Source organism: Sparus aurata, chromosome 8 (assembly GCF_900880675.1).
Source record: "Sparus aurata chromosome 8, fSpaAur1.1, whole genome shotgun sequence".
Lineage (NCBI taxonomy): Eukaryota > Metazoa > Chordata > Actinopteri > Spariformes > Sparidae > Sparus > Sparus aurata.
Genome location: NC_044194.1, coordinates 32,656,556 through 32,671,102, shown reverse-complemented (window position 1 = coordinate 32,671,102; position 14,547 = coordinate 32,656,556). Strand labels below are relative to the sequence as shown.

At 44.6% G+C, this 14,547-nt stretch overlaps 1 protein-coding gene across 3 annotated transcripts in view; it reads left to right on the top strand.

Moving 5' to 3' along the window:
- Nucleotides 1-13,298, top strand: part of ckap5 (cytoskeleton associated protein 5) — an 83,812-nt gene extending 70,514 nt beyond the window's left edge. For all 3 annotated transcript variants that reach the window (XM_030426950.1, XM_030426949.1, XM_030426948.1), the window contains 7 exons: nt 9,494-9,569; nt 9,713-9,901; nt 9,984-10,121; nt 10,249-10,332; nt 10,524-10,683; nt 10,770-10,891; nt 11,067-13,298. In XM_030426950.1, the coding sequence (XP_030282810.1) occupies nt 9,494-9,569; nt 9,713-9,901; nt 9,984-10,121; nt 10,249-10,332; nt 10,524-10,683; nt 10,770-10,891; nt 11,067-11,330 (1,033 nt within the window). In that variant the 3' untranslated portion in view covers nt 11,331-13,298. The remainder of the gene's footprint in view (nt 1-9,493; nt 9,570-9,712; nt 9,902-9,983; nt 10,122-10,248; nt 10,333-10,523; nt 10,684-10,769; nt 10,892-11,066) is intronic.
- Nucleotides 13,299-14,547: the final 1,249 nt, after the last annotated feature.

The window sequence follows — 14,547 nt, the reverse complement described above, 5'->3', positions numbered from 1 at the left end:
TCCAGGTGGAACCTGTGGGGATGTTTCTGACTCTTGCGTCGTTTCTGGAAGACCATGACTTTTGTCTTTTCCAGGTTAACAGTCAGGGCCCAGGTCTGACAGAACTTTTGCAGGTGATCTAGTTGCTTTTGTAGAGCCTCCTTTGATGGAGCGAGCAGTATTAGGTCATCTGCAAACGGTAAACATTTGACTTCTGTGTCAGAGAGGGTGAGACCAGAGATCTCTGACTCTTCCAGGGATTTGGCCAGTTCGTCGATGTAAATGTTAAACAGGGTGGGGCTCAGACTGCAGCCCTGCTTCACTCCTCTTCTTCGGGGGAAGAAGTCTGTTTCCCTAGTTCCAATTTTGACAGCACATTTATCATTTATATACATTGTCTTAATAATATCATAGATTTTTCCTCCAATACCTTTTTCTAGTAATTTCAGAAACAGACCATGATGCCAAATTGAGTTGAATGCCTTCTTGAAATCTACAAAACAAGAGAAGATTGTGTTGTTGTTCTGGTGGACCTGTTTCTGGATGAGGGTGTGAAGGGTGTAGATGTGGTCAGAGGTTCTGTGTTGTGGTGTAAAACCAATCTGACTCTTGTTCAGGACATTGTGCTCACTGAGGAAGTTTTGCAGTCGACTGTTTAAGATGCTGCAGAATAACTTCCCCAGGTTGCTGCTGACACATATGCCTCTGTAATTGTTTGGATCATATTTGTCTCCACTTTTGAAGATTGGAGTGATAAGCCCTTGGCTCCAGGTGTCAGGAAAATTTCCAATGTTTAGTACCAGATTGAATAATTTCAACATGGCAGTCTTGATTTTCTGGCTGCTAAACTGAAGCATTTCATTTAAGATGCCATCAGGACCACTTGCTTTCCTCGGCTGCAGGGCCTGGATCTTAGCCAGCAGCTCCCCTTCACTAATCTCATAATCTAAATGATTTTGGTTGTCTTTAATGATTGATTCAAGGATTTCTAGCTTGTTGAGCAGATTATTTTGGTCTGAATCCAGTGTGATTGCACTGTATAGATTTTCAAAATGTTTCTTCCATATTTCCCCGTTTTGAATAGCCAATTCTTCGTTGTTGGATTTGTTGAATGAATGCCATTTTTTCCAAAAATTGTTTGAGTCAATGGACTCCTCAATTTCTTCAAGTTGACGCTGTTCATGCTGCTCCTTTTTAGCTCTGTGTTTTTCTATATGATTTAAATGTTTCCCAGTACTGGAAGCGGAGCTCATGATTGTCAGGTTGTCGGTGTTTCTCATTGGATTATTTTCGGAGTGTTTTTCTCAGACACCTGCAGTCAGAGTCAAACCACTTTTCATTAGCTGAGTTTGAACGGTTATACTCAGATTTTTTCAGATTGGATAGAGATGCTGTGCTGTCAAATATGGAGTTAATATCCCGCACAGCCTGGTTCAGGCCATCGTTACTGTGGGGATATGAGGTGGTGATGAAATGGTCTAACTGAGATTGGACTGTTGGATGACCGATGGCTCTCTGGTAGTCATCCTTACTATTACTTGTCCATCTATAAGGTTGTTTGGAGGGGTTGAGTGTACTGGGCTCTGCTACATGGGGGTCAGTTGGTGTCTTACTAATGTATAGGGTGATTTTGCTGTGATCAGATAAGGGTGTGAGGGGGCTGACAGTGAATGCTCTTACACTGAAGGGCTCCAGGTCTGTAATACTGTAGTCCACAGTGCTGTTGCCAAGAGGAGAGCTGTGAGTGTAGAGACCAAAGGAGTACCCTCGAAGCCGACCGTTGACGACGTACAGACCCAGCGTGCGACACAACTGCAGCAGTTGTTGCCCGTTTCTGTTGACGGTTTTGTCAAAGTTGTTCCTGTTACGGTGTGAAGGAGAAGGGATGTTGATCTGGCCAGGTATATGTCTGTCTCCCTGTGCATTGATCAGATCTGGTTCTGTGCCTGTTCTGGCGTTTAGGTCACCACAGATCAGCACGTTTCCTTGTGTCTGGTAGAAGCTGATCTCATCTTCAAGGATGGAGAAGCTGTTTTCGTTATAATAAGGGGACTCTGATGGGGGGGGATGTAGGCTGTACACATGAATATGTCTCTGTCTGTGGAGACCACCTCTTTTTTTATTTTGATCCAAATTGAAAAATCTCCTTTTTTGAGTAATTCGATTGAGTGTGTGAGGTTCGTCTTGTACCAGATCAACATCCCTCCTGAATCTCTGCCTTGGCTTACACTTTTCAGTTTGGTTGAAGGGAAAATGATTTCTCTATAACCTAAAGGACAACCAGTGGGCGTGTCTCCTCTATTCCAAGTCTCCTGCAAAACAATGATATCTGAATTCTTCAACTCTTAAAGTCTGGGGTCTTGCTCTTAAGGCCAAAAGCAGAAGAACTCAGACCCTGGATGTTCCAACATGAGATTATAAAAGATTTAGATGTCATTAGGTTTAAACTCAACATGTAGCATTCTGTGTTAAAATGAGATAAACTTCCAATCCTATTGTCAATGAAGAGATCAGTTTTAGAACATGTTAGATTTCAGGAGTTTGGACCTAATAATATTATTATAACCCTTTAACATGGATGAGTAAATAAGTAAATATGTACAGTGATAGATAATAATAATTAAAAAATGAATGAATAAAATGACAAAATAATAATAATAAAATAAAATAGATAAGTAAACACTCTAGGGTTGTCTACTGTGTTTGACCTATCAGGTGGGAGCAGAGCAGGCTGAGCATGTGCTGGATGTCTCTCAGCTGGCTGTGTGGAGGTGCAGGGGTGGGGTTGGAGGTTGGAAGGGTAAGTGGGGGGTCTGCTGCTCTCATCACCTGAGCGTAGCTCAGTGGGCCAGGGCGTGGCTCCTGGTGACGGTGCCGGGGCGTGGCTCCTGGGGGCAGGAGGGGCTCTGGTCAGGTGTGAGGGGGTTCATAGCTGCCCTGGTGGGGTCGTCGTGTAGGGGTATGAAGATGGTGAGGTCTCTGTGGGGGTGGTCTGGATGGCAGTCTGGGGGGTGCTGCGGGGCGACCTGTTCCTTGTGTGGGGGGTCGACTGGTCTCGGTTGAGAGCGACGTCCTTCAGTGTACGGGCGAAGATTTGGACGGTGTTTTTGAGTAGATGGACGTGGTCATGAAGGCAGCTGATGTCCAGGGTGGGGTGGTGGGCCAGCTGGACATTGGGCCTCAGGACGCAGTCTCTTGAGACGCTGCTGTTGATCCTGTGGATGGTGTCTGGGTGGAAGTCTTTCCTGGGCAGCAGGGTTGATATAACCACTCTACTGTTGGGAAGGGTGCTGGAGCTTTTTCTATCACTCCTTTGAGTGACTCTGACACTCTCTCCTGCTGCGTCCTCAGCTCGTCGGTGCCGGTGTGGATGATGATGTGTGGGGGGGAGGGGGGTCTGTGGGTTGGAGGGGAGCTGCTGGGTGGAGCCTCTCTGTCCAGGTGTCTCTGGGCGGATGGAGTCTCTCTGTCCAGGTGTCTCTGGGTGGATGGAGTCTCTCTGTCCAGGTGTCTCTGGGTGGATGGAGTCTCTCTGTCCAGGTGTCTCTGGGTGGATGGAGTCTCTCTGTCCAGGTGTCTCTGGGTGGGGCTCCCAGGGTCCTGGTTGTGGTCTTGATGTGAGTCCTGCTGTCCTGTCAGGTCCGGGAGTTTCTGTGACAGAGGGGCCAGCTCTCTCCTGTGGCTCTCTCTCTCCTGTCTCAGCTCCTGCACCTCCTCTGTCAGGGCGCTCAGCGCTGCCACGTGGTTCTCCTGGTGCTGCTGTAGCTCTCTGATCTCAGACCTCAGGGTGCTCAGCTCAGTCTGGTTCTGCTCCATGTCCTGCCTCAGTCTGCTCAGCTCTGTGCTGAGGTTGCAGGCCTCCTCCTGGCTCAGCTGATGGCTGATCAGCTCTCTCAGCTGGACCAGCTCTCTCTGTAGCTCACTGAACTTCACCTTCATGTCGGTGATGATGGAGGTCAGCTGGGGTTCCTGGGCCTGTTCAGAGATGGGGGGCTCACTCTTCTGGTCAGCAGGAGGGCAGGTGGGGGTGGAGGTAGTGTCTGTGTCTGGTAGGGTATGGATGTCTTCAGGCGGGGGGCTCTTCTCCTGCTGGGCTCTTTCCTTTATAAGGGGAAAGTCCAGCTCAAACTGCCTGAGGTTTCCCTGCACCATGACAGTCCCATTCTTGTAGATGTTTACTGATGTCATGGGGGAGTCTGGGTCTTCTGCTTCTTTGACCTTCAGCTTCCAGCCATTACAGATGCCCTCCTTCTTCACAGAGGGGTAGTGGGTCTTTATAGCAGAGTGCCATGCCAGTGGCTGCTCTGTGAAGAAGATCAGGTTGCTGATGTCTCCATTCTTGTAGGAGTCAGAGAAAAGTGTCTCTGGTCTTTCCTTCAATACTTTCTGTTTGTGTGCCTTCCTGGCACTTTCATTTTTGAGATCTTGTGTGTATAAAAGAGGAACAGCTTCTATATGAGCTGTGTCTGAGGCTCCAGGACTCTGCTGAGGCTGCATGGCTGTTGTTGTTCCAACTCCTTAGTAACCGTTGCTAAGGCTTTCAATCTTGTTGGCTAGCTGTTAGCTAGCTGTTAGCTTTTAGCTTTAACTCCAAACTAACTTAAATTAGTTTGTAGGTAGTTATTTTGTTCTTTTATGTCCTTGTGCAGGCTGTATTGTCTCTGGTGCTCTCACTCACTTCCTTCTCTGGCTGTTCCTCTTCGTGCTTGTTGTCCGTGTGTGTTTGTTATCTTCAGTTGTCTTCAGGACGGTTTGGCCAACTGTCAGTTGGTCAGTTGGCTGGACTTTTCTGATGGACTCTTCTGTTCAGATGGATTTCTTCAAGTTTTCTTTGGTGTGTTCTTTTCAGTTTTCTTCTTTCTGGGAGGTAATTCCTCTAGAAGTGTTTCCTCTTCAAAATTTGATACAAAATTGAAAGTTTATCTCATCTCAAGACAAAAATAAGAGATAATCTTCAGGAGCTCATGTTGTTTGCTGCTGTCGTTATCGGTAACACACGGCAACACTCTCTCTCTCCTTCTCCCTCTCCCTCTCTCTGCCGGTTGTCAGAGTTTTTTTTTTTTTTTTAAACCGTCAGCTGGCTCTAACCAGTTTTTTTGACATCACGCACTGAGTGTCTGACACTTTCTTGCTGTATTTCATAAAAAAATAAAGGTAGTAGTGGTATAAATGATATTACAAATTAAGCTACAAACACAGACCTGGTGTGGAAATAGAAAAAAATAAAAAAGAACCAAAAATCACACTGATCATAAAAAAAATTTAAAGTTAAAAAAAGAAAGTTATGTTGAGTATGAGAACTCTTGTTCATTACATTTTACGGCATAATTGCAACCGCATGTGTTGTATTCGTTGTTGCAAAACTTGTGAGAGACAGCAAGATCTTCCCAGTGGCACTGGCAGGTAGTGGCACCGCACTGGCAGTCTGTGGCAGTCAGCGGCAACCTGTGGCCTGTCCGTGGCATTTCCTGACACCCGCTCGGTGTTCAGAAATGCCTCCCTTGACTCGCTGCCAATAAGGGCGGGGCCACATTTCCTAGGAAAACCCGTGTTTGTTGTTACGACAGTCACTGTCCTGCCACAGAATGCCACAACATGCCGCAGAATGCCAGAGCCTACCACAGAATGCCACAACATGCCGCAGAATGCCACAACATGCCGCAGAATGCCAGAGCCTGCCACAGAATGCCAGAGCCTGCCACAGAGCCTGCCAGAGCCTGCCACAGAGCCTGCCACAGAGCCTGCCAGAGCCTGCCACAGAATGCCACAGAATGCCAGAGCCTGCCAGAGCCTGCCACAGAATGCCACAACTTGCCACAGAATGCCACAACATGCCAGAGCCTGCCACAGAATGCCACAGAATGCCAGAGCCTGCCACAGAATGCCAGAGCCTGCCACAGAATGCCACAACATGCCACAGAATGCCACAACATGCCAGAGCCTGCCACAGAATGCCAGAGCCTGCCACAACATGCCACAGAATGCCAGAGCCTGCCACAACATGCCACAGAATGCCACAACATGCCACAGAATGCCACAACATGCCGCAGAATGCCAGAGCCTGCCACAGAATGCCACAACATGCCGCAGAATGCCAGTACATGCCACAGAATGCCAGAGCCTGCCACACAATGCCAGAGCCTGCCACAGAGCCTGCCGCAGAATGCCAGAGCCTGCCGCAGAATGCCAGAGCCTGCCGCAGAATGCCAGAGCCTGCCGCAGAATGCCAGAGCCTGCCGCAGAATGCCAGAGCCTGCCGCACAATTCCAGAGCCTGCCGCACAATGCCAGAGCCTGCCGCAGAGCGCCACAGAATGCCAGAGCCTGCCGCAGAATGCCAGAGCCTGCCCCAGAATGCCAGAGCCTGCCGCAGAATGCCAGAGCCTGCCGCAGAATGCCAGAGCCTGCCACAACATGCCACAGAATGCCACAGAATGCCATAACATGCCACAGAATGCCACAGAATGCCACAGAATGCCGCAGAATGCCACAACATGCCACAGAATGCCAGAGCCTGCCACAGAATGCCGCAGAATGCCACAACATGCCGCAGAATGCCAGAGCCTGCCACAGAATGCCGCAGAATGCCACAACATGCCGCAGAATGCCGCAGAATGCCAGAGCCTGCCGCATAATGCCAGAGCCTGCCGCATAATGCCAGAGCCTGCCGCATAATGCCAGAGCCTGCAGCAGAATGCCAGAGCCTGCCACAGAATGCCACGACATGCCAGGCTCTTCTTTTGTCCCCCCCAGAAAGCTATTGGAAATAAGATATTATTTTAACTAAAGCTAGGTTCTGTTCACTGATATTTGTTTATAAATGTTGTCAATGAAAAGCAGCTGTTGAGACTTCTTGGATATTAATTGTATATGTGATGGTCATCAGGTCAATGATATTGATATTGATAAAGTACGGGTAGAAGAAAAGTTTATTATTTACGTAACAACATGAAAATGAAAACAAACACAAGAAACATTATTTACACACATGAAAACATTCCAAACAAATCTAATCACCCTCCTCAAAAGATGCATCCACCCTGTAGCCCTTGTCGACAAACTCCCCGTAAAAAATCTCAAAGTCGGTCTTCCATGGCTCTGCGCTGCTCTTCACTGTCCATTTGCAATACCTCAGACTCAGTGACTTTTCCCCTGAAGACGTTTCGTCGGCACCACTCGGCTGCCAACAAAATGTGTGCGAGTCGTATGTCGACTTTGTCTTCCTGTATTAGAAGAAAAGCAGCATTAGCACAAAACTGCATTCATTTTAAGTACACGTAATTGTGAAGTTAACACTGTGAATTACAACTTATTAAACATTAACTAAATAACCTAACTTTATTGTATTAATGAAAAATGAAACAGAAAATCAATATGCAAAATCCAAACAGTAATAGGTTGTCAGTGTTATAGAGTAAACCAAATCTTTTTGGTAAATGTGTTGATGATGAAAAGCCTCTGTTCACTGTAGCATGAGTGTAGCTCAATTTCAAGCCAAACAAGTTGGATGTAACATGTTCCTGTGGTGTTATATTGAACTTTAAGTGCGTGTGAATGTATATTTATAGTTACCCTTTGGATCAAATGCTGTTGTTATATAAATTGGGCAAATGAGAGTGAGAGTGTGGATTCACAAAATGTAGCTACATTTTAAAAGATATGAGCAAATACATTAAGTTTAAAGCCATGTTAACGCTGAATGTCATTTACTGTGTTTAGTAATAATCTGATGCAAGGAATCTCTTAACATCTACAATAAATAACTAGGCTAATTACACTCATCATACCACTACTAAGGAGAAGCTGATAAACAAGATGAATACAAGTTTTGCATTTAATAGTATTATTAATGATAATACAGAGATATTCAATGAACATAAAGAGGAAAATTGCACTTGAGACAACATGGTATTCAACAGTACGTTATGTAGGTTGGAGGAAGTCCAGCTTTTACAAAGACACCTTGTGGCAGGCTGTGGCAGGCTCTGGCATTCTGTGGCATGTTGTGGCATTCTGTGGCAGGCTCTGGCATTCTGTGGCAGGCTCTGGCATTCTGTGGCAGGCTCTGGCATTCTGTGGCAGGCTTTGGCATTCCGTGGCAGGCTCTGGCATTCCGTGGCAGGCCCTGGCATTCCGTGGCAGGCTCTGGCATTCTGTGGCATGTTGTGGCATTCTGTGGCAGGCTCTGGAATTCTGTGGCAGGCTCTGGCATTCTGTGGCATTCTGTGGCAGGCTGTGGCATGCTCTGGCATTCTGTGGCAGGTTGTAGAACTGCATAGCAACTGTTATATTAATATATTTTTTAAACTGTATTTCATATTAGAAATATTTCCAACACTGTCAGTGTCTATTGTCACTGTGTCGCTGCTTAAGATAAGAAAGGATGAGAATAATATAAACACAGGGAAATATTAAATATAAGAATAGGAATAGTACAATTTGTACACTATTTTACATTCACATTTACGCTATGGAACAGATATTAAGATATATTTAGATAATATTAAGAAGTACAAAACATAGAGAAATTGTGCAAAATGTTGTACACTAAAACAAGTAAACAAGCAGCGGATTTTTCCCTTATGTTTTATTTTGTAATCATTATGACTCCATGGCGGAAGTACGGAAGAGGATTAGGGCCATGTGTGAATTTCTTTTTTAGTTCTGACTTTAAAGTCAGAATTCTGAGATTAAAGTCAGAACTCAAAAAAAATTCACATGTGCAGACTTCTGACTTTATTCTCAGAATTCTGAGATTAAAGTCAGAATTCTGACTTTTTTCTCAGAATTCTGAGAATAAAGTCAGAATTCTGAGAAAAGACAGAATTCTGTCTTTAATCTCAGAATTCTGACTTTAAAGTCAGAACTAAAAAAAAAATCACATGTTGCCCTAATCCTCTTCCGTATGGAAGTGATTGTCGTAACAACAATCACTTCCATAATCCTTGACTCGCCGCCCTTATTGGCAGCGAGTCAAGGGAGGCGTTTCTGAACACCGAGCGGGTGTCAGGAAATGCCACGGACAGGCCACAGGTTGCCGCTGACTGCCACAGACTGCCAGTGCGGTGCCACTACCTGCCAGTGCCACTGGGAGGATCTCGGTGCTGCTGAAATTTGTTTTCTAAATAGTTTGTTTGCTATTGTGATCAAAACCATTGATCTGAAGCTCAATGCTGATGCTGTCCTGTAAATAGTTTTCTAATCAGCAATAAATATAACAATTTCTGATCAACCTATATCAATTGCATGCTTAAAATAACATACCGGTTAAAGCTACGCCCATTTCAAGACAACCCGACCCACGTCCGAGTAAACTCCTCCCACTTCCGGGTTAGGTCCCGCCCATTCCGAGTACAGATACAGATAATTCATATGGTTAACAGATACAGATACAGATAATGCTGTACTCGCTCATCCCTAGTTGGCAGGTCTGTGGTGGTGGTGTTGTTGTTGTTTTCTTTTTTTTTTTTTTTTTAACCCATTGAGTTGACTCCTTTTCTCTTCTCCCCCCGTAGTGCTCTGTTGGTTCTTCTTCAGGACAGTTTGGTCACAACAGCTGGTCCCCCAATGTTCTCTGAACTGGTCATGAAGGTAAGTAGTGTGAGATCAGACACACCAGACATATCCAGATGTCTTACTAGCTTGCTGTCCTTTTTAGAATGGCGCTTTATATATGTTGTACTGACTCTCGTGTGTGTGTGTGTGTGTGTGTGTGTGTGTGTGTGTGTATTCAGTGTCTGTGGAGGATGATCCGCTTCCTCCCAGAGACTATCAACAGTATCAACCTGGATCGGATCTTACTGGATGTCCACAACTTCATGAAGGTTTTCCCCAAAGAGAAGCTCAAGCAGCTAAAGAGCGATGTCCCTCACAGAACCCTCAAGACTCTGTTGCACACACTCTGCAAGCTCACTGGGGCCAAGGTAATGCCCATACACAGACTTAATTTATTTAATCCAAATCTGATGGTTAACTGGTTTAGTTCCTTTTATTTCTGATAAACAGATCCTGGACCACCTATCAATGATAGAGAACCGTAATGAGTCTGAGTTGGAGGCACATCTTAGGCGGGTGGTTAAACACTCTGGAAACCTGTCAGGACTTAAGAGCGACCGCGGCAACGAGAAGACTGGTCTGCGCACGGTGAGCAACACACCACCGCAATGAACACATTCAATGGCCATTTAGGTTCTTAACTGAAGAAAATTCAGCAGCCTCACTGTATCAGAAGGAGTTGTGTTGCATAACTGTGATGATGTTTTGTTCCCAGGAGGATCGGATGTCAAAGGCTAAGGTCAGTGACATTCTGTCTGAAATCTTCAAGAAGATCGGCTCCAAGGAGAACACTAAAGAGGTCAGCTCAGCCCCATAAAACACATTCAGATTAAGCTTTATACACTTTTTGTTGCACTTTAGAACTTGAAAGAAATGTTTGTACAACTTTTTTTCCTTTAGTAACTTCACATACAGAAAACAAGAGGCTTATAACAAAGAGTCTGCAAAACATGAAGCAATCTTTCAATACATATCTAATTTTCTTGTCAGGGTTTGACCGAGTTGTACGAGTACAAACAGAAGTACTCTGACGCAGACCTGGAGCCCTTCCTCAAAAACACATCGCAGTTCTTCCAGAGCTACGTGGAGCGAGGCCTTCGTGTCATAGAGTCTGAGAGAGAGGGCAAGGCTCGTATCCAGACCTCAGCAGGTACAGCTGGACGCTGCAATGTGCACGTAGGTCAGAATGAAGTGAGGAGTGTATGGTAACACTGGTGTGTGTTTGTGTCGCTGCAGTGATCCCTCAGCATGGCGTGGACTCCAGTCTGAGCAGTAACAATGAAGAGCTGAAACCAGCTGTTTACTACGAGAGACTCAAGATCCTCAGACAGAGACAAGGCCTGGAAAACACCTCCAGAGTTAGTAAACACATTCATACACCCTTGGCCAATACAGTTCTGTTGGATTCTGTGCATCCACACTGTACATGTATATTGTATATGTCATTCCAGTAGAAAAAATAAAGATGTGTCTAGGTGTTGTTCAGACTGCAGGCAAATCATCTCACCAAGTCTTTCATCTCTCAACCTGCAGCAGGGTGTTGTAGGAAGCGAGGATGAGCCTCAACAGCGGCCTCCCATTTCCTCCCTGCTGTCCTCCAAGCCGTCTGTGGCCTCCTCCACCGACATGCTCCACAGTAAGCTTTCTCAGCTCAAAGAGTCCAGAGAGCTGTACCAGCAGGAACACAATGCACACTCCCACTCCCCAACGCACGCACACACCCGCTCAGCTTCCCCGGCGGCCAACCTGGACGACCTGAAGAAACGTCTGGAGAGGATAAAGAGCAACCGGCAGTAAAGAGCAGCACAGCACCACCTCATGTCACCCGCAAAGCCCATGGAGTCCAGCTGGTAGAAAATACAACATCCTCCTTTTCAACTCCCTCTGTGTTCCTTTTCATGTTCTAGATGGAAATAGAAAGCACCTTGACACTAAAATCCAACCCTCTGTAAAAACAAACCAGGTAGCAACAGACAATTACACCCTCAAGTTTGAACCTGACTCCACCCACTGTGCCTGTAAGTTATTAGAAATCAAATGCACCCTAATCTGATTGTAGTGGAATACTTTCAGATTGAACTAAGGCTTTGACTGGGATTTTTAGCCTTCACACACACACATTAACTCTCTCTCTCTCTCTCTCTCTCTCTCTCTCTCTCTCTCTCTCTCTCTCTCTCTCTCTCACTCACACACACACACACACACACACACACACACACACACACATCAAAGTGTTTTAGCTTCTATTCCTGCTTCTTCGTCTAGCTCTTCTATTTGGACTTCAAGTCCTTTTTGTTTTCAAGTGTCAACCATTAGGGCAGAAAAAAACAGTCAGAGTGAGTTTTGATGTTGTGTGTACTGGATCACGTAATCGTCAGTCTGTACAGTTTCATCTTGATGACTGTCACTGTATCCCACCCTCCTCCTGTCCTGTCCAAGCCTAATGTTTTTTGGTGCCCCCCCCATTCTATGTACACCTCATACTGTATTATAATACTGAAATAATGAACTTACCCTCCTCCTCTCTGTTTGAGTATCACAGCACAAAGATGTTTGTACATATTTAAAGGTTGTTAAAACCACTTAATTGTTATGGAGTGCTACTTGTGTGGTTGCAGGAAAAAATAAAGAAACTTTTTCCTGACTGGCCATGTCACTGCTCCTGAGTTTGGATGGAGAAACACTGCTGAAAGGAGCCGATTTCAGATATGTTGCTGTGTAAATGCAGCATGTGACTGCCCCCTTGTGGCTGAACACTGTCCTCATATCAATATGTAGTTCTCACAGATTTCAGCTGAAGTCCGGTTTGCATTGGGGTCCTCTGGTGATTTGTGATAATTTGCCAAAAATTGACACATTATTATCAGAAAAATTAAAAAACACAAATTAGTTACAATAATAATAACAAATAATAGTAGGCTAATGGTTGATGTGTAAATGGGGCTTGATGCTCCAGCACTTACTTTAGTCAATGAAGTGTCTGATTTCTGCCAATTTCAGATATTTATGCCTCAACAGTATAAGCAGAGCTGCATTTCCACAGCAACATCAAGTTCTGTCTTTTTTTTCACCTCTGATGGGGTTCAAACTGACAGGGCCCTAAAAGCCACAGCTGTATGCTCTTATTGAAGGATTTCTTTTTTTTGTCTGTTTTTAACAGGGGTTTTGGTCGAGGTTCTGTACGAAATCTGTCCTGTTTTTATTTTGAAAGTGTTTGGTGGCCTTCTGCTAAGCTTTTGTTTCATGTCAGTGGTCTTAAATCCTCCCTTGAAAGTGATCAGCTGTAGTGTCTGTTTTTAAAACCTGCAGACTTGAGGTGGGACAGGGTTAAAACTAGTGCTTTTATTCTGGAGGAGAAGTGACACAATTTGGTGCACCCTGATGCCGCTTTTCAAACTATCGGGACTGAGAATCTGTCCTGAGCTGAAGTTGGGACCAATCGGTGCTGCGTACAGGTGTGTTGAAATGGTGTGGTGGATTGTGCTGTGAGTTGACATTTGGCTGTAAATACTGTATGTACTGTCCTAGATTAACAGCTCCCCTCAGTCATTTAACAGCAGCCACTCTGTTGTGTTTGTAGGCTTGAAGAGCATGGCATGAAGTCTGTTTTTATTTTCTCATGTAAATAAAGTTCACATTAATAAAAGCGCTGTTTTAATTAAGTCATTGTTTTTCTGATGAAGATGATGATGGCTGATCTGTCAGTCGTCTGTTCTACAGCAGAATGTTGAGTAAAGAAAAACAAAAATAGCATTTTTTTGTATTTAATTCAAATGTCAGTATATTGTTGCTCTACAGCTTTCCTTGTATAATCCATCGTGGAAAATGGCAATAAAGTCTTTTTTTTTTTTTTTAACAATCAATTTTAGAGTTTTCTGATTGTTTCCTGTAAATGGCTGCATCTTTATGTGCTTGGTTCCTCATATGCAGGTTAGCGTAGTGTGAGGGATGATGCTGTGTCACCTGGCATCTGAATCGCTGAGCTGCAGTTTAGAGCTGATCCAGCTAAACGGGAACCTACATCATTGAACTTTCAGCTGCTTGTTAAATTCATTAGTCAGAAGATGCTCGCTGCGAATTGTGATTGTCAGAGATTGCCTTTTCAGTTTTAGTAGAATAAAAGTATGATTTAATCAAATGAAAATGTTCTGTTCATATTGGGTGGTTGAAACACATAACTGTTTTTTGTGTGTGTTTCAGTACAACTGATAATACAGCTTCATATACAGCTTATTTAAGTGAAGAGCTGAACCTGTAGAAAATGTCAGACCATCTTAGTATTTGGTCTGTACCCCTTTTGCTTGAATGATGGCATGTACTCAAGCTGCATGGACTCCACAAGATGAGGAAAAGGCTGCTGACTCATGTTATCTCAGCATAATGTGACTATGTTCCACAAAGCCTCTTGTGGTGTCACAGACTGAGTGGCTTTGTCGGTCTGCAAGTGCCCCCATTAATGTCGAATGGGGTTGAGATCAGGTAACTGGAGGACAGTCCTGGACAGTCAGGTCTCCTTGGGTCTTCCGTAGTTGTGTCAGAGCTTTGAGGTGTGTCTGGGCTCATTATCCTGCTGCAGTATCAAGTCAAGTCAAATCATGGTTATATTTAAGCACATTTTCCATTGGTCAGCTATCCCACTTAAACCCACTAAGATCTGGCTTCTGTGTGCAATGGGAATGTGTAAACTCTGCATTTACACCTGGGTCAATTGACTCTGCAAAGTCTACAGGTTTTAATCAGCTCGGCTCAACTTTGATCTAAAATTAAGACCTGGGTGAACACGTTAAATTCGCTACACTTAACCACTTAAGGAACACCGTTCCAACATAGGAACACCCTTTACTAAATGAACACCCTTCGTAAAAACAGTTTTATGCTTATAGTTTTAAGCATCAGATCTTAACAGTATATACTCACTGTTGGAAAGCTGAGACTGTCGTGATTATTTTAAGCCCAAAAAAGTTATTTCCAGACCATGTAATAGCCTTCTAAACTCACCATGACACAACATTGG